This window comes from Globicephala melas, chromosome 21 (assembly GCF_963455315.2).
Source record: "Globicephala melas chromosome 21, mGloMel1.2, whole genome shotgun sequence".
Classification (NCBI taxonomy): domain Eukaryota; kingdom Metazoa; phylum Chordata; class Mammalia; order Artiodactyla; family Delphinidae; genus Globicephala; species Globicephala melas.
The window spans coordinates 12,919,850-12,941,388 of record NC_083334.1 but is presented as its reverse complement, the minus strand read 5'-3'; the positions used below and the strand labels follow the sequence as shown (position 1 = coordinate 12,941,388).

Genomic DNA, 21,539 nt, shown 5'->3' with positions numbered 1-21,539 from the left:
ACTATAAGATAAACTGTCACACGAGATTTATTTTTGATTAAAAGCACAGTACAGTTCATAGTGGCACACTGTGCCGAGGCAGAGTAGGGCTGGCTGCCGCCCTGGCAGTGTGTGCACTGCTCCTGCACAGTCACTGTGGGTCTGTGTCCAGCCAGAGTGAGCCAGACAGGAGACTGGGCTCTTTTGTCCCTGATGACAGGGACCTGAGCCAGTTTTGGGTCAGCTTTATAGTTTTTGCAGAACTGAATGGTTGGCTTCTGGCTACTTACTCATTGGTTAGTCCAGATGTGTTACACAATTATTTCTCCAGTTATAGCAGGAAGGGAGGAAGGAAGGGGCTAAAGTCTGCTGGTCACTGTATCAGGCAGCAGAAAAAGAGAGGGATTGGCTGTAAACATTGCTTTCTACATGGCTTAGTGTCACCTATGGATGTGGCCGGTGTCACGGAGTGCTGACTACATACATGAGGGTTCGGGGGAAATATTTCCTATTCTTTTTCTTTTGTTTGTTGAGATGTTTCCAGTATTTTTTTAAATCTGAGAAAGCTGCAAGCTGACCATGCCATCTTAGATATTCAAAAGGGCACATACCAAACTGTGTGTGTGTCTATGGGTGTGCTAAACAAATGCAACACCCCTTTCAAAATCCTTTATGTAAACCTAAGTTTAACTTTCTTTATTCTGCTATAGACAAAAAACAGACTCTAGAATTTGTAAGGAAGCCATCAACAAATTTCATTCTAATTTGAAAGAAGAACTCATCAAAATGGTAAGTTCATTGACATAAATTTGTTGGTCTAGATATTTTTTACTAATCCTGAGCAGCGTACTGTTATCTTAGAAAAGCTTGCATTTGCTGGCAATGTGGTAAAGAACTCATTAGAACTATACACCTTTCACATGCTGTTTTTAAACTAGATGTGGTTATATTGTAAACTGATAAACAGTTAACTGTGGAAAATGCAGGCGAATATTTATTTTTTGTTTTGTGTAGCTTAAAGAAGTCCAGATGTTGAAAACTCTGAAAAGGAAGAACACTAAGGTAACTCACTTATGTGATTAGAAACACAGTCCTGTAGAACGTGCACATATGTAGAGTTAAGTAAAGACCTGACTCTGGGTTTTACGACCTTGAGAGTTTGTATAAGATCTTTTATCTTTTTAGTCAGGCTTTTCTTCGGTTGATCTGGTGATTGATCAGATAAGTATCCTGCAAGCTGAATGGCTCTCAAGCCCAAAATGGCCAATTATGTGGATAAGTATTACGTAATGTATATTTATCACTGCTGTGTATGTCAAAAACCTTTTAGACTAAATAACTGTCTTATGTCTCAGGTAAAAGGGCAGCCTGGGAAGAATCCTGGGTTAAGGGTCAGGAGACCTCCTTTCTTGTCCTGGTTCTGCCCCTTCAATGCACTGTGTGCCACTAGGTTTGCAAGGAAACACGAGGCCCTCCTTGCCCATCTGTTTGTAGTTGGCTCACTTGACATCCGATGTTCTAGCTCCAAACTTGCATGAACCTACGTGTAGAAGCACAGCTCCCCCTCTACACTTATAACAGAAATGGATTTGAAATGTATACGTTTTCCTTCTGGTGATTATAAGCCTTTGTTGTTTTTCAGTTTTAGTCTCCTGTTGGTCAATTCTGCATTTCTTATAAGCAAGCAGGAGTAGTCTGAATGTTCAGCAGTGGAATATGAGGTAGTCACTAAAAGTGATAGTTGAGATAATACAGCGTATTATATTGAAATGTCCTTTTTAAAATACAAACTGTGTCATGACACTCCCCTGCTTCAATATTTTTCTAGTGTCCTAGATAAAATGGAGACTCCTTCCTTTATAGCTCACAGGGTGGTAAAGATCTGACCCCAGTTCCTCTTTAAAGTTGTCCTCAAGTGGATACCCCTCTTCTTTCCCTTCACAGCATGTATCACAAGTTGTAATATCTAGCTTCCCTATTAGACCAAAGTTCCATGATGGTAAGAATGGGGTTTGTCTTGTTTCCCACTATATTTCCAATACAGTGTACAAGACAGTGCTCAATATTTACAAAATTAATTTAACTGTTGTGTTACTTAGATGATCTCAGATATCGAAAAGAAAAGGCAACGTTTGATTGAAGTCCAGGATGAACTGCTTCGGTAAGATAATATCAAAACCCTCTTTGAGAACCTACAAGAAGGATTTAATCACGATATGCCATGCGAGGCTTTGTTGTAAAACTTGCTGCTGTGCTGCGTTTAAACCCCAGGCTTCTCTGAGCTTGGAAGCTCAGTGAAGGCAGGCTTTGCTGCCAAGTGGAGAAGCTGTGAGCAGAGGGGGGTTCAGCAGTGGCCCGTCCCCCCATGAGAGCTCTCAGTTCTGGCCCGAGGCAGCTGAATTAGAGAGTTAGTGCATGCACAGACTCTATCTAGAACCAGACTGCCTGGCTTTGAATCTAGGCTCTGCCACTTACTGGCTGTGCAACCTTGGGCAGGTTACTTAACCTCTCAATGCCTCAGTTCCCTCATTTGTAGATGAGCACAATGATAACTATACCTCACAGGGTGTTGTGAGGTTTAAATGAATAAATATACAGAAAGTGCCTCACGGAGACTGGGATACAGTAAGTTATGTATTAAGTGTTAACAGTTTTTGTCAATCTTGTTGAAAGGTATAGCTTGGCATGGCACTCGTGTGAGTCCATTCCCAAGTGTTGGGCCAGGACAGTTTCCACCAGGGCTGTCTCCATAGTCTGGTTAGGAAGACTGGAGCACAATCCATCAGCTGGTCAACCAACTAGTATTTTTTGGTGGTCTTCCAGACAGACAGGGCTGCTGTGTGAGCTGGAGGGTTGGTAGTAAAGCAGTAGAAGAATAAGCATATCAGATATGCTCTCTGCTCTGAAGGAGTTTAAAATAGCTTGAAAAAGTGGTCTTATCAGAAAAGACAACCTATAATTAAGTACTAAGTTTTAAAGATGAGATGGCCACAGAAGTTTAGAAGTGGGAAAAATTGGTTGTCTAGGCCTTTGGTTTCCAAATCTAGTGTATGGACAGGTGCTGCTGGCCCATGCTAAAGCTTTCATTGGCCCAGGCCAAAATAAGAAAGATAATGAGAGGAAGCTTTTTAAGGTGTTAGCTGTGTGTGTTGGGCACTGTCCTTTAAATGCTTTACATACTAACTCATCGCTGTAACCCTGTGAGGTAGGTTATTTGGCCATATAAGACAACTACAGAAGACTCATCTGTCTTTGAGATCTATTGTTCCTTTTCTAGACAGAATTTTAAAAGTTGAGAAGTATAGTATTTTGAAAAGGCGCAGAAAGAGAAAAATGTATGTCATTATTGTAACTTTACATGTGAAAGACCTAAGGCACAAAGCAGTAACTGACCCTCAGCCACCCGCCTAGGAAGTGAGGGAGCCACGGTCTGGTGTCTGCCGACTGGCTCCAAATCAAGCACTCCTGCCCACAACCCAGATGGCACAGTGAGTTTTCCAGAATGCAGCACTTGTTCAGTGTACGGAACTGTTATGAGGACTTTTCTTTTGTAAAATGATATCAGAGCATATTTTTTTTATATCTTCATTTGTGAGAATAAAAGATGGTAGCCTCTCCCCATCCTTTTATAAATTGGTCCACAAAATCCAAGTTATACCTTTTTATTTTATAGGTTAAGAAACTAATAATCTACTGAGAGAGAGAAAGCAGGTTGCCCAAGGTCACACATTTCATCCAGGCACTGAGAGAGTTTTTCCACTGGTTTTATTAGACCTTGGAAATGGACAAAATTTCAGCAAGAGGAAGGGGCAGAGGGAAGGCTTTTTGTCCATACTTTTACTGTTAAACTGCAATGCCTGTCTACTTCCGCCTGGGGCGCTAAAATCTTTACCCAAGTATATGTTTTAATTCAGTAGTTCCCAAGACTTTAAAAATGACTCGATGAATTTTAGGACATAACAGGCATACTCGTCTGTGGGCTTCAATGCTGAGCACTCAGAGTCTTTTCTGTGTGTTGAGTCCAGAGTTGTTCACGTTTGTAATTTCAGAGCCAAAGATACCTCAGACCACCTAGGCCACCTTCCCTGCTTAAAAAGCTTCACTCAGCACCCTGACATACTCCATCTCATCTACCTTATTAGGCTGTTGTTACACTTTATGTCATTTATTTTCGGGAAAATTTTTTTTTTGTTTTAGGTTAGAACCAGAGCTGAAACAACTACAAATAAAGTATGATGAACTTAAGGAGAGAAAAGCTTCCCTTAGGAATGCAGCGTATTTCTTGTCTAATTTAAAACAGCTTCATCAAGATTATTCAGATATTCAAGAGGAAGAACCAAATGTAAAGGAAACGGTAACTTCAGTTTTCACTTTTCACTATGCTTCAGAAGATACAGGGCATTTGCATGCTACAGTACAAGAGCTATGGAGAGGCAGCGTGGGTGTTGGTGTCTACCCAAAAAGCATCACTATAAATTGGTGAAAATTTGTTATCACCACTTCTTTAGCTAATTAATTAAGGCCAGAGGAGTAAAGAAAAATCCAGAAACATTGATTTTACTAAGATGTTATACTTAAGCTTCAGAGAACTGAATTTCTTTAAGGGAAGTGTATCCTCTGCGTACAAATCTCAAGTGAACAGCTATGCTTTATTACTGTAATTGTCGTCAACGTAAGACCACTCATACATGTTATAAAGACCAACCTCTTGTTCTTTGTTCACCCCATACTTTAGTATCTTTTGTATCTGAAAAACTAGCCATTATCCCATTATAAATGGTAGGTGTAATTTTAGAAGTTGAGAAATATTAAAAAGGCATGTATTAGGGAAAAATGTAAATTTTTTTTATTGAAGTATAGTTGATTTACAATGATTCAGGTGTACAGCAAAGTGATTCAGTTATATACATATATGTATATAAGAATCTTTTTCATATTCTTTTCTATTATGTGTTATTACAAAATATTGAATATAGTTCCCTGTGCTATATAGTAGGTCCTTGTTGTTTATTTTATATATAGTAGTATGTATATGTTAATCCCAAACTCCTAATTTATCCCTTCCCACCGCATCTTTCCCTTTTCGTACCGTAAGTTTGTTTTTGAAGTCTGTGAGTCTGTTTTGTTAATAAGTTCATTTGTATAACTTTTCTAGATTCCACATGTAAGTGATATATTTATATGACATTTGTCTTTCTCTGTCTGACTTACTTCGCTTAGTATGATAATCTCTGGGTCCATCCACGTTGCTGCAAATGGCATTATTTCATTCTTTTTTATGGCTGAGTAATATTCCTTTGTATATATATATACCACATCTTTATCCATTCCTCTGTGGATGGACATTTAGGTTGCTTCCATGTCTTGGCTATTGTAAATAGTGCTGCAGTGAACACTGGGGTATCTTTTCAAATTATGGTGTTTTTTAAAAATTAATTAATTTTTGGCTGCACTGGGTCTTCACTGCTGCACGCGGGCTTTCTCTAGTTGCGGTGAGCGGGCTTCTCATTGCTGTGGCTTCTCGTTGCGGAGCACGGGCTCTAGGCGTGCGGGCTTCAGTAGTTGTGGCATGCAGGCTCAGTAGTTGTGGCTCATGGGCTTAGTTGCTCTGCAGCATGTGGGATCTTCCCAGATCAGGGCTTGAACCTGTGTCCCCTGCATTGGCAGGCGATTCTTAACCACTGTGCCACCAGGGAAGCCCTATGGTTTTCTTCAGATACATGCCCAGGAGTGAAATTGCTGGATAACTTGGTAGTTCTATTTTTAGTTTTTGAAGGAACCTCCGTACTGTTCTCCATAGTGGCTGTACCAATTTACATTCCCACCAAACATGTAGGAAGGTTCCCTTTTGTCCACACTCTCTGCAGCATTTGTTGTTTGTAGACTATTTGATGATGCATTCTGACCGGTGTGAGGGGACACCTCATTGTAGTTTTAATTTGCATTTCTATAATTAGCAATGTTGAGTATCTTTGCATGTGCTTTTTGACCATATCTGTATGTCTTCTTTGGAGAAATGTCTATTTAGATCTTCTGCCCATTTTTTGATTGGGTTTTTTTTTGATATTGAGCTGCATGAGCTCTTAGTATATTTTGGAAATTAATACCTTGTTGGTTGCTTTGTTTGCAAATATTTTCTCCCATTCTGTGGGTTGTCTTTTCGTTTTGTTCATGATTTCCTTTGTTGTGCAAAACCTTTTCAGTTTAATTACTTCCCATTTGTTTATTTTTAAAATTTTCATTACTCTAGGAGGTGGATTCAAAAAGATGTCACTGCAATTTATGTCAAAGAGTGTTCTGCCTACATTTCCCTCTATAACTACTACACGAATAAAGAGTTTTATAGTATCCGGTATAGAACCAGGTATATCTTTCCATCTGTGTCCTCTTCAGTTTCTTTTATCAGCATCTTAATTTTCAGAGTACAGGTCTTTTGTCTCCTTAGGTAAGTTTATTCCTAGGTATTTTATTCTTCTTGATGTGATGATAAATGGGATTTTTCCTTAATTTCTCTTTATATTTCATAGTGTATAGAAATGCAACAGATTTCTGTATATTAATTTTGTATCCTGCAACTTTACCAAATTCATTGATGAGCTCTAGTAGTTTCCTGGTAGCATCTTTAGGATTTTCTATGTATAGTATGTCATTTGCAAACAGTGACAGTTTTACTTCTGTTCCAGTTTGGATTCCTTTTCTTTTTTCTTCTCTGATTGTTGTAAGATTCCTTTTCTTTTTTCTTCTCTGATTGCTGTAACTAGGACTTCTGAATAGAAGTGGCAAGAGTGGGCATCCTTGTCTTGTTCTTGATCTTAGAGGGAATGCCTTCAGCTTTTCACCATTGAGTATGGCGTTAGATTTGGGTTTGTCATATATGGCCTCTATTATGTTGAGGGAAGTTCCCTCTATGTCCACTTTCTGGAGAGTTTTTATCATAAATGGATGTTGAATTTTATCAAAAGCTCTTTTGCATCTACTGAGGTGATATTATTTTTATTCTTCAGTTTGTTAGTGAGGTATATCACATTAATTTGTAGATATTGAAAAATCCTTATATCTGAAATGAGTCCCACTTGATCATGGTGTGTGATTCTTTGAATAATGTATTGTTGGATTTGGTTTGCTAGATTTTATTGAGGATTTTTGCATCTGTGTTCATCAGTGATACTGGCGTGTACTTTTTTTAGATATCTTTGGTTTTGGTATCAGGGTGATGGTGGCCTCACAGAATGATGAGTTCGGAAGTATTCCTTCCTCTGCAAATAGTTTAACTCATCTCTAAATGTTTGGTAAAATTCACCTGTGAAGCCATCTGGTCCTGGACTTTTGGTTGTTGGGGGATTTTAAATTACTGATTCAATTTCGGTAACTAGTAATTGGTCTGTTCATATTTCCTGTTTCTTGCTTGGTTCAGTTTTAGTAAACTTTGTAGTTGGTTCTGATTTTTGCTGCAGACTTTGCTACTGTTATGATAACCAACTCAGATTAATAGAAATATTTAAATTATAGGAAAAATTTGTATATTTTATATAAAATTATGATATACAAATATAATGTATACATACATCTTATTCTTCACTTCCAAATTCAACTTCAAAGTTTTGATACTGATCTAAAAGTTAGGTTCAGGAGAATAAAGATTTGTTTATATTCAGGATATTAGAGATCTGGAAATAGAATGTTTTTAATTTTTTTTGACAGTACCCAACTGGTCTAAAGCTTATTTGGAGTTGGGGATTTTGGTTAGTAGAAGAAATTAACAATGACATTGGTTGAATTTGAACATTATAACTTGGATGAGAACTGAGACTTAGTGACTGCCTTGTTTGGAATACATCTTACTAACATCTTGTTCTGTGCAAGCCTTCAGGCGTTCTGGACTTCTGTTGTAGCAGCTGTGCGTTATGCTTTCAGAGTGTAGATACTGGGGTATATTGTCTTACCTCTTCTCCTAAACTAAGAATCTAGCACCAAATGTTAGTTCTTCCCCTTGCCCACCCTCCCTGAGAGGAGGTGCCCCATGGTAGCTTGAACACATTAGGCTCTCAAATACTTGTTAAAACTGAATTGCCTAGTAATAAGGTAAGTGATATTCTAGAAAAAATTCCATTATTATTGGGTGGTAGTCAGTCTGACAGCTTTTCTGCTTAATTTCACTTCCAAGAAAATCACCTTGAGAACATAAGCAACAAACTATCATAAGTATGATACAGCTGTCGGGTGATTTTAGTCACTCACCCTTAGATACAAATTGCACCGTGATATTTGGCTTTGTTAATTATTTCAAAATCATGAGTTGAGCTTTGTTTTCTATTTTACATTGGGTTTGTATTTAATTTTGTCTTTAATCATTAAGGACAGTTTGGATTGGCAACTTTTAAGACACTTTACTGATCTTCCCAGTAAGTAATTTTTCCAGATGATGAATTTTAGGGACCTGCTGTTCTCGTTCCATCAGTTCTTATAGTAAATTTTCCATATGGTTTCCTGTGTTTAAAATAGCATGAGATCAAGCCGACCCCACAGAGCTCTAGCTGACTTGCCCAAACCAGGTCATACCCTGTCCCAGGCATGATTTTGTTTTAAATAATTCAGATGCCACAGTTCTTTGAGCCAATTTATCTCCCGGGATGATTAGCTCAAGCTTTGCAGAGCAGTTCCCTTGCAACCTTACTTATCAAATTGTCCTAAGGCAATGAATTAAAACCAATTTTATCAAAAAAATGAGAGGAAAAGTGATTCAGAGAAACCTCTATTAATATTGGTATTTGGGGGCTTCCCTGGTGGTGCAGTGGTTGAGAATCTGCCTGCCGATGCAGGGGACACGGGTTCGTGCCCCGGTCCGGGAAGATCCCACATGCCGCGGAGTGGCTGGGCCCGTGAGCCATGGCTGCTGAGCCTGCGCGTCCGGAGCCTGTGCTCCGCAACGGAAGAGGCCGCAGCAGTGAGAGGCCCGCGTACCGCAAAAAAAAAAAAAAAAAAAAAAAATTGGCATTTGGTCATAACATTGAGCTATGTAAAATGGATAGGTTTCTAAAAGTTTTTGATATTTGTTATTCTGAATATTTTTCCCTCAACAGTATAATTCATCCAGCCTTCCAGCTCTGCTATTCAAAGCAAGACCCCTTTTGGGAGCTGAAAACCATCTGCAAAATATCAACTATCAATTAGAGAAGCTCCTTGACCAGAAATGAGACCAGTCTACTAAAGTGTGCACATATAAAGATTGTCTCATGCTACTGCCTGTTACCTTCTGAAACTGTATGTATTTTTCCATAAAGGAAATGGGGGAAAAAAACCCAAACTTTATTAATTTGAATTGAATATTTCTTTTGTCATGTTATAGCAACATTCCCAGGTACATTTTAAAAAAGTAAACTTGTCTAATTGTTCAGGTTGGTTGTATGGTCTTGTCACCAGAATTTAATATTACTTTGTCATTAAAATTAAATGGCTAGATATAGTAGTTTTAGTTTTAGAGGCCATAGTTAATTTTTCTGTTAATGTCAAGTGATGAGTTTCAAAATGTTTTAAAATGTTGACACCTAGTCAGCCCTAGACATACAAAAGTTTTACTGTAAAAATAAACATGCAAAATTAAGCTGATATGAACAAAGACTAATAACTTTGGTTAATCAAATAAGGAGACTTATACTGAATTTAAGCACACTGGAGCTAATTTTCAATAAAACTGGTTTACTTCAATAAATAAGATTTGGAAGCAAAGTAATAAAACTTAGCTGATACAACAGGCTTTATAAGTTACTAGTTTGTTATTAAATGTTTTCAAGCAGATTACAGCCTAGTTATGTAAGTGTCCATAATTAGCTACTCTTGTAATACTTCTATAATTAGTTCATCAGGAATTTCATCAATTCCATTATAACCGAGAAGACTGTTCTCTGCAGCTTCTGCCAATTCAGCATCTTCTGTAGCCTCCAAAATATAAGCATCATCAATGCCATTATCCCAGTCAGCATCAGAAAATGTACCTTTTGACGATGCACTAGATGACGGTTCATGAGGATTCTTGGTTTCACTGTCCCTTGTTTCATCTGTTGTAAACTCCTCTTCCTTTAGTTCCAAAGGGGAGGGAGAGTAGAGTAGGAAGAAAATACTGCTTATTCAGACAGAATGTATGATTTCACCATACAGTCGATCTCTACTGAATTAAAGTATTCAGTTCAACAGATATTAAATTGAAAACACTGGATGATATTGTCTCCAATACAGTCACCATGGGGATGGGCTCACTGTTGCTGCCTTTGTGGCACACTCTTGAAACTCCAAATTTAGAAATGCCTGCAGTTCCTGTGGTACATTCTTTTCAGTGTACACAGATGGGGCTACAGCAAAGGTAAGACTGATTTTTTTAAAAAGTGGATAGTCTATCTGAAGGCAAACTGGTTTTTAAAATGTATCTGCTATCTTAACATATTTTTCTCTTTAAAGTATTTTAAAAATTAACATGGATTGAAAAAAGTTATGAAGAACAGTTTTGAGACAACTGTCAAAGTACGAGTGTGGATTTGTATATTAAATAATACTGTATCAACATGAAATTTCCAGAATTTAATAATTTCACTATAAGTATATAAGAATGTTCTTTATCTCTTAAGTATGTAGCTGGAGAATAAGAAGGATTTTGATGTCTGCAACTTATTCTGAAGAGATTTGTTATGAACTGAATGTTTATGTACCCCCATCCTCATGAGGTTGAAATCCTAATCCTCAATGTGATGGTATTAGAAGGTGAGATCTTTGGCAGGTAATTAGATCATGAGGGCAGAACCCTCATGAATGGGATTAGTGCCCCCGTATAAAAGACCACAGAATGCTCTGTGATCCCTTCTACCAGGGAAGGACACAGTGAGAAGACAGCTCTCAATGACCCAGGAAGCTGACTTGAGTCCGCCAGCACCTTGATCTGGGACTGACTGAGAAATTTGTTGTTTTTAAGTCACTCAGTCTAAGGTACTCTGTTATCGCAGCCTGAAATGCCTAGACAAAATTCATCAAAAATGATGATGTGTAATGTGTACAGTAGAGGGAGAAAACAAGTGTGGCCAAATGTTTAACAGGTCTAGAGGAAGGGCATACAGGAGAGTTCCTTGTTCTGCTGCAACATTTTTGTAGGTTGGAACTTCTTTTAAAACCAGATGAAGCAAGAAATGACAAGCAGAAATGACAAAATATTAACTGTTAAAACTAAATGATAGGTTTCTTATTTTAAATAAAAAGATAAATTAAATCCAAGCAGTGGTAATACTGTACACCAAAAATACTTTCAACTTGGCATTTCTGAGGTATTACTGGATAGGCAGGAAAAAAAATCAGAAACCACAAACATGCATCAAAATAACACTCAAAATGAACAAGGATAAAATATTCTTCTTAGAGGCACAATTTTAAAAATCTTTTTTTGGTTATCTCTTTAGTTCACCAGAGAATCTGGCTATCAGCTATTTTATATCCAGCTCCTACAGATCAAGAATGAGATTTCTACCATTTCAGTATGAATTTTTTCAGGAGACTTTTTAAAATCAAATTTAATAGGTACCAGTCAATTATCTAGACTGTAAACTCAAGCACTAATTCAGCTTGTAGCAGGTAACTTTCATTCTAACCGTAACACTATAAACAAAAAGGCTGATTGATGTGGGGAAAAAAACACTAAAAAAGTCTAGAAAATAACATGACAAAAGAATACTTAATGAAAAGTTCTTGTAAAATATTAATAAGACCCCATATAAAAGTAGAGGGCAGTTACAGGCAATCCATAATAGAAACACATAGTAAATCTGATGAAAGTTAATCTGCATTAATAAGTGTAAATTAAAACACCTGAAATACCACTTTATGCCTACCAGGTTGGTAAAGATCAAAAGGCAAAAACAAGCAATGTTGGCAAGTGTAGGGTAATAGGTACTCCCATAAACTGAAATCTAATTTCCTGTCGTTTTTGGAGAGCAACTGGTGATATGTATGGAAAATATCTGTGATAGTTTAAGTAGGAAAAAAAGCCTATAATATAGTACGTATACTATGACTAAAAAACATGAGGAGGGTACACAGGTAACAAATTCTGGAAGATACAGACCACAACATTTACATCAGTTATCTGCATGGTCAAATTATAAGTGAGGATGCTTTTTTCCTTTTGTGCTTTATGTATTTTCTAATGTTTGTGTACAATGAATGTGAATTACTTGGGTAAATAAAAGTTTTAAAAAGAAAAATATTGGTTTGGCAATCTATACCCTTTGACACAGTTCTACTTCTAGAAATTCTTATAGTTTAAAGAAACAATATATTTTGTTATACTTTGTAAAGCAAAAAATGATAAATTTATTAAATGTCTGAAACTGGTTAAATAGCTAGCTAGCTCCATTAATTTCTTATGTAGCAGTGGGAAAAAATGAGGTTCATATTATGAGATTCGTGCTGAGATGAGACAATCACTACAACATATTCCTAAGTGAAAACAAGGTACAGAACAGGGTGTTTAAACAGTATCTGGACACACCTGGACACCATTAGCTCATTTGCCATTATACCAAGAACTAGTTAGTAATGAGAAGGAAACTAAAAACTGCACTTACCTCTTTGAGAAGAAACAGGAGACGCACTTCAGCAGGTAATGGGAAACCTGAATCAGAAAAACAGTAGAACTATTATATAAATATCTAATTTTTACTTTGTGGTAAATGTAAAAATTAGTAACTCACAGTCAGATTTGAAGTTTTCTGCTTTACATATAGGGTCATGACATTTTTGATACCAAACTTCATTTTTCAGGTCAACCAAAATCCTTTACATTAAAAAAAGAAGAAAAAATTATTTACTATCTAGACTTGATAGAAAACAAAATTCAGCTACATGCCATTTACAAGAGATATGCCTAAGACTTAGAGATGGAGAAAAGTTAAAAAGTAAAAGGATGAAAATAGACATTAACTTGGCAAACCATGGTTGCCAAAAGTATCACACAAAATGAACTTCAGGGCAAAAATTACATACTGACAAAAGTTCCTCCGAGGAATATACAATTCCCAACTTCTATCCACCAAATAAGAGAATCTCTAAATATGTGAGCAAAACTGACAATTTCAAGGGTAAACAAATCTTCAACCATAAATAAAGATTTTTAAAAACTATTCTTTTGATAATTGATACCAAACAACTCCCCAAAACTCAGGATATCAAAAATTTGAGAATTTAAAACAATTATAAAAATTGACTATGCTAGGTACAACATGAATCATCAAGTTTAAAAGTATTCATTCACACAACACATTCTCTGACCACAAAGCAAATTATTTAGAAATAAGCAACAAAAAGATAGCTAACTAAAACTCAGAAATTTAAAGGTTTTTTTTGTTTTTTTTTTTTTTTTGCAGTATGCGGGCCTCTCACTGTTGTGGCCTCTCCCGTTGCGGAGCACAGGCTCCGGACGCGCAGGCTCAGCGGCCATGGCTCATGGGCCTAGCCGCTCCGCAGCATGTGGGATCCTCCCGGACCGGGTCACGAACCCGTGTCCCCTGCATCGGCAGGCAGACTCTCAACCACTGCGCCACAAGGGAAGCCCTAAAACATTTTTCTTAATAACCAAATGACTCAAGGAAAAACCATGATGGAAATAAGAATATGCTTAAAACTGAATGGAACTGAAATTACATATTAAAATATGTGAGGGGAATTCCCTGGCAGTCCAGTGGTTAGGATTCCATGCTGTCACTGCCGAGGGCCCAGATTCAATCCCTGGTCAGGGAACTACGATCCCACAAGACGCGTGGTGGGCACCCCCCCCAAAATAAATAAAAAATAAAATATGTGAAACAGAGCCAAAGTGATCTTTAGAAAGAAATTTAGAATCCTAAAAGCTTATTTACAAAAAAAATGGCTAAACACAACTTACAGAAGTAACAGAATAAACCTTAATAAATTAAAAGTCAGGAAGTAATAAAGAGCAAAAATTTAGAAAAATCAACAAGGACAAAATGTGAAGACTAAAGAATAAAATTCTTTCAAGATTAAACAAAAAGAGGTAAAGACATAAATATTATTAGAAACTGAGATATAACTACAAATGCAAAATATACTAAAAATGTACTATTGTGAACTTTTTCCAGTAATGCTGAAAATTTTGGTAGAAGAGACAAAGTACTAGATAAGAATAAACCAAAGCAAGCAAACTTAAAGAAAACGTGAACAATCCTATAACCACTAAAAATTTTTTTTTTAATTTAACTAGTAAGGAAACAATTGTTAACAGTCTGTGTGGTATTGGGACATTTACCAAGGAGAGAAAAATGCTGGCAACCCAGTCTAATGGCCCCATAAACATTCCAATAGACTTCCTAATAAACAGACTAATGCTACAGTTCCCAAACTGTACACCAAAGTGCCCCAGAGTGACGTAGGATATTTATCTTTCTAGGGAAACGGTGATACCACATCTGTCAAGCACCCCGCAAACTACTTGCTTGTAATTCATAGCTTCAATATATCACCTTTCTTCATTCCTTTCAGTGATGTCCTATCTTTGTAGAGCTGGGTTTTTTGGTGGTGGCTGTGATGATAAGTACCATAAATGTGGAATGAGACGTGACAGTGCGGGTGGCAGTGTCCAGCCTAATTCCAAGGTTTAAGAGTTTATGCAGTGCTCAAAAGGACACACATCCCATTAATAATTACATTTAAGGAGGTTCAAAAGGTCCAACTTCCAGGTATAAATCAGTCAGTCATTGGGATATAATGTACACATGGTGACTATAGTTAATACTACTGTATTATATATTTGGAAATTGTTAAGAGTAAATCTTAAGTTCTCATCACAAAAAAAACAAAATTGTAACTGCATCTATCCATGGTGATGGATGTTAACTATTTAACTAGACTTATTGTGGAGATCATTTTGCAATCATGTTGTACACCTGAAGCTAATGTCAATTATACCTCAATTTAAAAAAATGAAATACAAATATTTTCTTTCAATTGATAAACATTTTTTTTCAAAGAGCTACTAAATTATTAGGACAAATACTAAGTTGCTTGAAACTGATTAATAAACTGTTAGGTATTTCTTTTGTCCTTGGAGCAATGTGAAAAAATTATTACAATACTAAGGGCAACATAACTGAGAAAGTCTGGGGACCAATGGCAATTTGCTAAGTTGAGAGTCCTTATCTACGTAGAATGTTCTTCACAGGATGTTTCTGCATATGGTAAACAAACCTAGAGTCTGGATTTATAAGGCATGGCTCCCTGGACATGTCACACATGCTATGTAACTATGAATATAAAACACAGATGTTTCATAACTTCAAAGCTGCCTGCTGTGTACAGTGACTGCTCACTTCTGCCTCAGCTTTCAACCTGAGTTAGAGAAAAGCATCCAGTGCAGGAAGGAGCTGGGTCACCGTGCCAGATGTCCCAGGCCTCACTCTGCTTCACCTGTGCCTTTGCTTCCTTATATCTTTAAAGCTACTAGTAAAGCTTATCATTGGGTAAGATCTCTGATTCGTATGAGTGAGGTTTGACAATCCAATCCTCAAATTTGTTAGTAATCAGGGAAATTCAGATGAAAACTACAGTATCATTTTAAACTCACCAGATTAGCAAAACAAATTTTTTAAATCTAACAATAGTAAGGTTTTGGTAAGAATATGGATCAGTACAAAATCTGAAAACACTGCTGGTGGGAGTGTAAAGTAGTGTGACCATGTGGAAAAATAATTTATTATCTAATAAAATTAATAATTTAATAATAATAAATTTAATATTATCTAATAAAATTATGTGCATATCTATGACTCAGCAGTTCTAGTTTTAGAAATATTTTGAAAAACTTGCATATGTGCACTAAGTGATATATACAAGACTATTTGTAGCTTCACTGTTTATAGCAGCAAGCCAAATAGTAGGACAATAGATGACCTGGTATATTTATATTTGTATAATGACATCATATACAATGATGAAAACAAGAGTAAGCAACAGCTACATGCTGCAGTATAGTATGGATGAACCTCACAAATACAATGTTGACCAAAAAAGCAAGTCAAAGGATGCAATTTACCTAAGATTCAAAAAAATGTAAAATGAAATAATACAGTTTGGAGATACAAATATATATGGAAAAACCATAAAGAGAAGCAAGGGAAAGATTAACACAAAATCCAGGATAATAGCTATAATCTCTAAACAAACTGGGGCTGGGCCCACAAGGTACTTCTGAGGTTTGGATAAATTTTGTTTCTTATGGTGAGTGACAGATATGGCAAGTTATCATTTTAGTATTAGTTCTTAAAATGTACATATATCAATACATTATATACACACTTTTACATATATGATGTATCTCACAGTTAAGAGAAAGAATATACTGTGGATACATAATACAACCTGGTAATTCTTCAGAAAGAAACATACAGCAACCTAAGTATCTCAAGAAGTTAAAAGACGATCATTGTATCATAATGATTTTCTGGAAAACTTTCATGCATAGAAAAAAGACTAAAAAGATACACCAAAATCTTAACCATAGATATTACTGGTTCTGGGACTATGGGTGGTCTTGTCTTTTGTGTTTTTCTGTTACAGCTTTCTGCACTGAGCATATAGTTTTTAAAGTTTTTTTTTCTTTACTGAATTAATCTACATATATAATATAGCACTGAATAATAATATCGAAGATGTTTTCCGGCTTTCTAACAAAAGCTTCATGATCATTTTCTCATATCTGGCCCATGTGCTATAAAAGCTTGATATATCAAAGTCTGAGCTTTGACATTATGTATTAAAACATAGCAAAATTTCTCACATCATAAATGATAACTACTGGGTTTCTATTTTATCCCTATTCTAAATATTTCCTTATATGATTTAAAATTCTTATGGTTTTACTTCTTCCTTTACTTCCTCTCCTTTTGCCAGGGGCATTTAAAAGAAAACTCTAAAAACAGGGCGTGGCATATACAGCAAGCACCCAATAAATACTGGTTCCCTTCTATACCATTCTTTGTCTTGAACATGTTAACATAACCTTAACTCCAATTCTTAAACACTGATGGAGTAGTTTCCTTCTGGTCCAAATTTGCTCACTTTTGATTTGACTCCATAGGTGTCAAGGGCCAATGGCTACTACCTCTCATTTCTTTCTAGCCCCACTTAATTCTACTTTAGTTTCCTCAAAATTTTACTATTTAAGGGATTATTTTACCAAATAAAGTACAAATAAAGATATGTGCTAGAGGCAAGGTAATAAGAAACTCAAATATTAAAAAACAGAGACCAGGGCTTCCCTGGTGGCGCAGTGGTTGGGAATCTGCCTGCTAATGCAGGGGACACGGGTTCGAGCCATGGTCTGGGAGGATCCCACATGCCGCAGAGCAACTAGGCCCATGAGCCACAACTACTAAGCCTGCGCGTCTGGAGCCTGTGCTCCGCAGCAAGAGAGGCCATGATAGTGAGAGGCCCACGCACCGCGATGAAGAGTGGCCCCCGCTTGCCACAACTAGAGAAAGCCCTCGCACAGAAACGAAGACCCAACACAGCCAAAAGTAAATTAATAAACTCCTAAAAAAAAATAAACACAAACCAAATAAAATATAAATTGAATTACAACTAAATCTATTATAACAAAATCACTTTTATATTCTCATCTTTAAAAATTATAAACGTTTAAGATATAATACTGGTTAAACACACAGAACTCAAACAATATTACTTACATGATATTACTACTCTTGTGGGCTCTTCCAATGTTTTCACACCAGCGGTATTTACAAATATCATAAACCAATAATTCTTCTGGGAAAAAGTAGTTCCAGCGCTGAATTCCTGAACCACAAATAATGTTTCTAAAGATATTATTATTGTATCATATAACAGTTAATTAAGAATAAGACTGTTTACCTCCTTTAATGCCATTTTTATTCACCAACAAGAGAACAAATTGATCAATTTCAGGGTAAGGTGAACACTGAAAACCTTCAATGGTTTCTACTGCAACAAAAAGAAAAATTAATTATAAATCATAACGGCTAAAACATGAGGAGTTACATTTTAAGTTGTTTAGTACAACCAGGGGTTTTGCAACCTGCCCCTGCCAGTTCGTTTTGGGTTTTTTTGGCCTTCTCTGCAGTTTGTCTTTTAGTCAGTCATGGATTCTTACAAGGAAGCAGGTAAAATTCAGACCTCTCAATTAAATCAAATTTTAGCTAATTTGCATAAAAAGCATTTAGTATCACTTCAGTTGCTTGCTTCATTCTGATAAAGAGAAAAGCAGTCCCTTGCATCCAGGAGCTGTCCTAGTATTATCATTGAGGCCTTGGTGTTGCTACAAGCTGGCTGGGGACTCACAGCTCAGCCCTGGTGTTCTATTAATCATAAACTATTTCACAGAACTTCAACATCAGATAAGGTCACTCTGTGGCCATGATGATTCAAGACATAAATGAACACCACTCTGTACTCACGTATGAACACAGACAAAATATGAACATTTTCCAAACCACAAAAATGACCAAGTGCCCACCTATCTTGTCTAATGTAAGTAGCTGCTCCTTCTTTGCCAATTGTAGCTTTAGTCTCTCTGTAGTCGGCCTTCCTTCTAGATAAGATTTATCAAGATATTTAATCATAAAATTGTCACTGACAGCACCCAATTCAAAACAAACACACTTCCTTGGAGACTTCAAAAGCATCTAACTCAAGCCTGAATCCTGTAAGTCCTTTCTAACACCCTTTTACTGAGATGCCCTCAGTTTCCTATGGTGTGCATTCTCCACCATGGTGACCAGTAATAAACTCAGCTTACCACAGGTGTGTTCTCCAGTGCTCTTTAGCTGTAGAGCACTGACATTCATTATATTTTCTAAGACTCTAATGGAATAATTAAAAATAATTTATTTAAAATCTTACTTAAATTTAAAGACAGAATACTCTTCTTAAAATAAAGCCCGATTTCAGTTACAAAAATAGTACACATAATTTAAGAAATTTTGGAAAATATATTACAGCAGAAATGAGAGGAATGTCTAGAAGTAACTGTTAAACAACCAGAGGAAAATAAACATAAGAAGATGTTATCCATATTTTTAAAATAAACCTGTGATCATACCTCACATATAATTTTGAGTCTTAACGTCATAAATGGGCATTTTTCGTATTATATAGGCTTTATAAATTTAAATCAAATGGCTACAGAGTATTTTACAGTATGTAACCAGTTTTACAGTATGTAACCATTTTGTTGTACATTTAAATTTTCAGTTCCACTACTATAAATGATAGCCCAAAATATGTGTATAAAAATATTTACTGGAGAGTTTATATATATCTTAGAAAAAGATCTATATTTTCTTCAGTATAGGAATGAAGAACACATAGATTTTGTGAAAAATTATATGGCCATTAAAAGAATGCAGGGCTTCCCTGGTGGCGCAGTGGTTGAGAGTCCGCCTGCCGATGCAGGGGACACGGGTTCGTGCCCTGGTCCGGGAAGATCCCACATGCCACGGAGCGGCTGGGCCCGTGAGCCATGGCCGCTGAGCCTGCGCGTCGGGGGCCTGTGCTCCGCAATGGGAGAGGCCACAACAGTGAGAGGCCCGCATACCGCAGAAAAAAAAAAAAAAGAATGCAGAAGCTCTCCATATACAGGAAATATAGGAAAAGCTCTACTGGGTTAAACAGGCAGTTATTAACAGTGGTTACCCATCTTTGATTGTGGACAGAGGGGTGAAGAGAACTTTGTTTTTTCATTTTAATATGTTTTTTATATAAACAATCTACATTTTCATATTTTCCCCCAAAATACCATAAAATGAAAATTAGTAAAGAAGCTTACAATACATCAATTTTTATACTTTTTCCATTTTGGATAGAAACCCAGTTGTTCTGAAGGATCAGTACATATGAATACTTAAGATTTAAGATTTATAAGCAAAATAAATTTTGCATCCTTAAATTTTCATAGGAAATTGTTTTCTTAAAATTACCTGAAGTACTGGTATGGTTAAAATTCTCAACTCGTTCATTTTGAGACATGTCACATGTCAGAATTCGTAAAGTATCTGAGAATCTGAAGAAGAAAATAGGTACAACAAAAAGTAACAATATATATTAGAATTAAAGAGACGTGACTACCGAAAGGACACAATTTCAAATAATTTCATAATAAAATCCTTTGTTCAACAGATAACTGTTCTAGGATATTTATGCCACATTTGCCTACAAAAGCACCAATCCAACCCATACAAAAAAAGAGTAGTTTGGTGATCATTTGAAACTGATGCTTTCCTCTACTACAGAGTAAATCAGAAGACACTAGGACTGCTGAAGCTGCAGAATGAACTATTCCCCAAACATACAGAGCCTTTGAAATTTATGTTAACAAAGTCTGGATAATAGTAAGAAAAAGAGAGGGATGAAATCAAAGGGAAAATAGATTAAAATTAACTGAAAGTGAAAATACATTCATAACCATAAAGAATTTAGCCTTTATTTCAGGAAGAAAAATACCTGATATTTAGTTGGATACACAAATGACAATTAAGATAACTCTACTCAGAAGAACTCTCCACTTCTGTAAAATTAACATTGAAACTACAAAAGAAATGAGATTTGGTAATCAGGAGATTACCTGTACTTCAGGCTGTTATTAGAGACCAACTGTGTTGCTTTTCCCATACATGACAGAATGTGACCTTATTCTGGTGCCAGCAACAGTGGGGAGCAAGAATCATGTAATTTTTAGGACCATGCTACCTCTAGAATCTCAGATATGACGAATAATTAACATTTATTGAGCAGAGACCATGTGCCAGGCACTGTTGTAAGCACATACATACAGCTCTTATTTAATCCTCACAACTCCATGAAATAGATGTTAATATTATTTCCATTTTAAAGGTAAGGAAACTAAGACTTTGATGTTACTTCTAAGATTTGTTATGAAAACTCAAATAGTCCATAAATATATAGAGAAAAACAATGTATCTTCCCACCCTCCTGAGTAACTGCTATCAAATCAACATTTGGACACAACTTGCCTTATGGCAGTGTATTTTAAGTATTTTTATTAAAATTTATCTCTATGGAATTTCTCTTTAAACTTATATGTAGGAAAGGCAAAAAGGAGAAGAATCAGAACAAGTTAATTCAGCGAGGCAATTCAGCCTGATCTTTAACCACATGTCCTACACTAACAAAAATTGCCAGCCCAGAGTGAAGGGGAATAAAGGCATATATTTCTGTTGAAAGATGTCTTTCACACTTTTTAAAAATGACCAAAACATGAGAATTTAAATGTTCAGTAACAGAACTGACAATAGAGTATATCAGTATAATGGAAAATTATATACACATCAACAATTTTATTTACAATTTACTGTTGGTAATTATTAACTTGACAAATATTCATGACATAATGTTGAGTGGATAAAACAGGTGACAAAACAATATAAATAATGATCTCAAGAAATATGTTTTAAATGAAGGAGCTATGTAAATTATATTTCTGTATGTGCATATATAAAAAGAAAATTAAATGTTAA

At 36.1% G+C, this 21,539-nt stretch overlaps 2 protein-coding genes across 10 annotated transcripts in view; one reads left to right on the top strand and one right to left on the bottom strand.

Annotated features, from left to right (window-relative positions):
- CENPU (centromere protein U) overlaps positions 1-12,187 on the top strand; it is a 32,978-nt gene extending 20,791 nt beyond the window's left edge. For both annotated transcript variants that reach the window (XM_060291359.1, XM_030831027.2), the window contains exons 9-13: positions 690-768; positions 994-1,041; positions 2,079-2,140; positions 4,177-4,333; positions 9,060-12,187. In XM_060291359.1, coding sequence (XP_060147342.1) covers positions 690-768; positions 994-1,041; positions 2,079-2,140; positions 4,177-4,333; positions 9,060-9,173 — 460 coding nt within the window. In that variant the 3' untranslated portion in view covers positions 9,174-12,187. The remainder of the gene's footprint in view (positions 1-689; positions 769-993; positions 1,042-2,078; positions 2,141-4,176; positions 4,334-9,059) is intronic.
- Positions 9,036-21,539, bottom strand: part of PRIMPOL (primase and DNA directed polymerase) — a 41,160-nt gene continuing 28,656 nt past the window's right edge. For 5 of the 8 annotated variants that reach the window (XM_060291353.2, XM_060291354.2, XM_060291352.1 and 2 more), the window contains 7 exons: positions 19,983-20,065; positions 18,521-18,595; positions 17,899-17,988; positions 17,715-17,823; positions 12,708-12,790; positions 12,582-12,628; positions 9,036-10,053 (listed from right to left, as the gene is read on the bottom strand). In XM_060291353.2, the coding sequence (XP_060147336.1) occupies positions 9,808-10,053; positions 12,582-12,628; positions 12,708-12,790; positions 17,715-17,823; positions 17,899-17,988; positions 18,521-18,595; positions 19,983-20,065 (733 nt within the window). In that variant the 3' untranslated portion in view covers positions 9,036-9,807. The remainder of the gene's footprint in view (positions 10,054-12,581; positions 12,629-12,707; positions 12,791-17,714; positions 17,824-17,898; positions 17,989-18,520; positions 18,596-19,982; positions 20,066-21,539) is intronic. The other 3 variants (XM_060291355.1, XM_030830970.2, XM_030830994.2) reach the window with 3 other exon arrangements.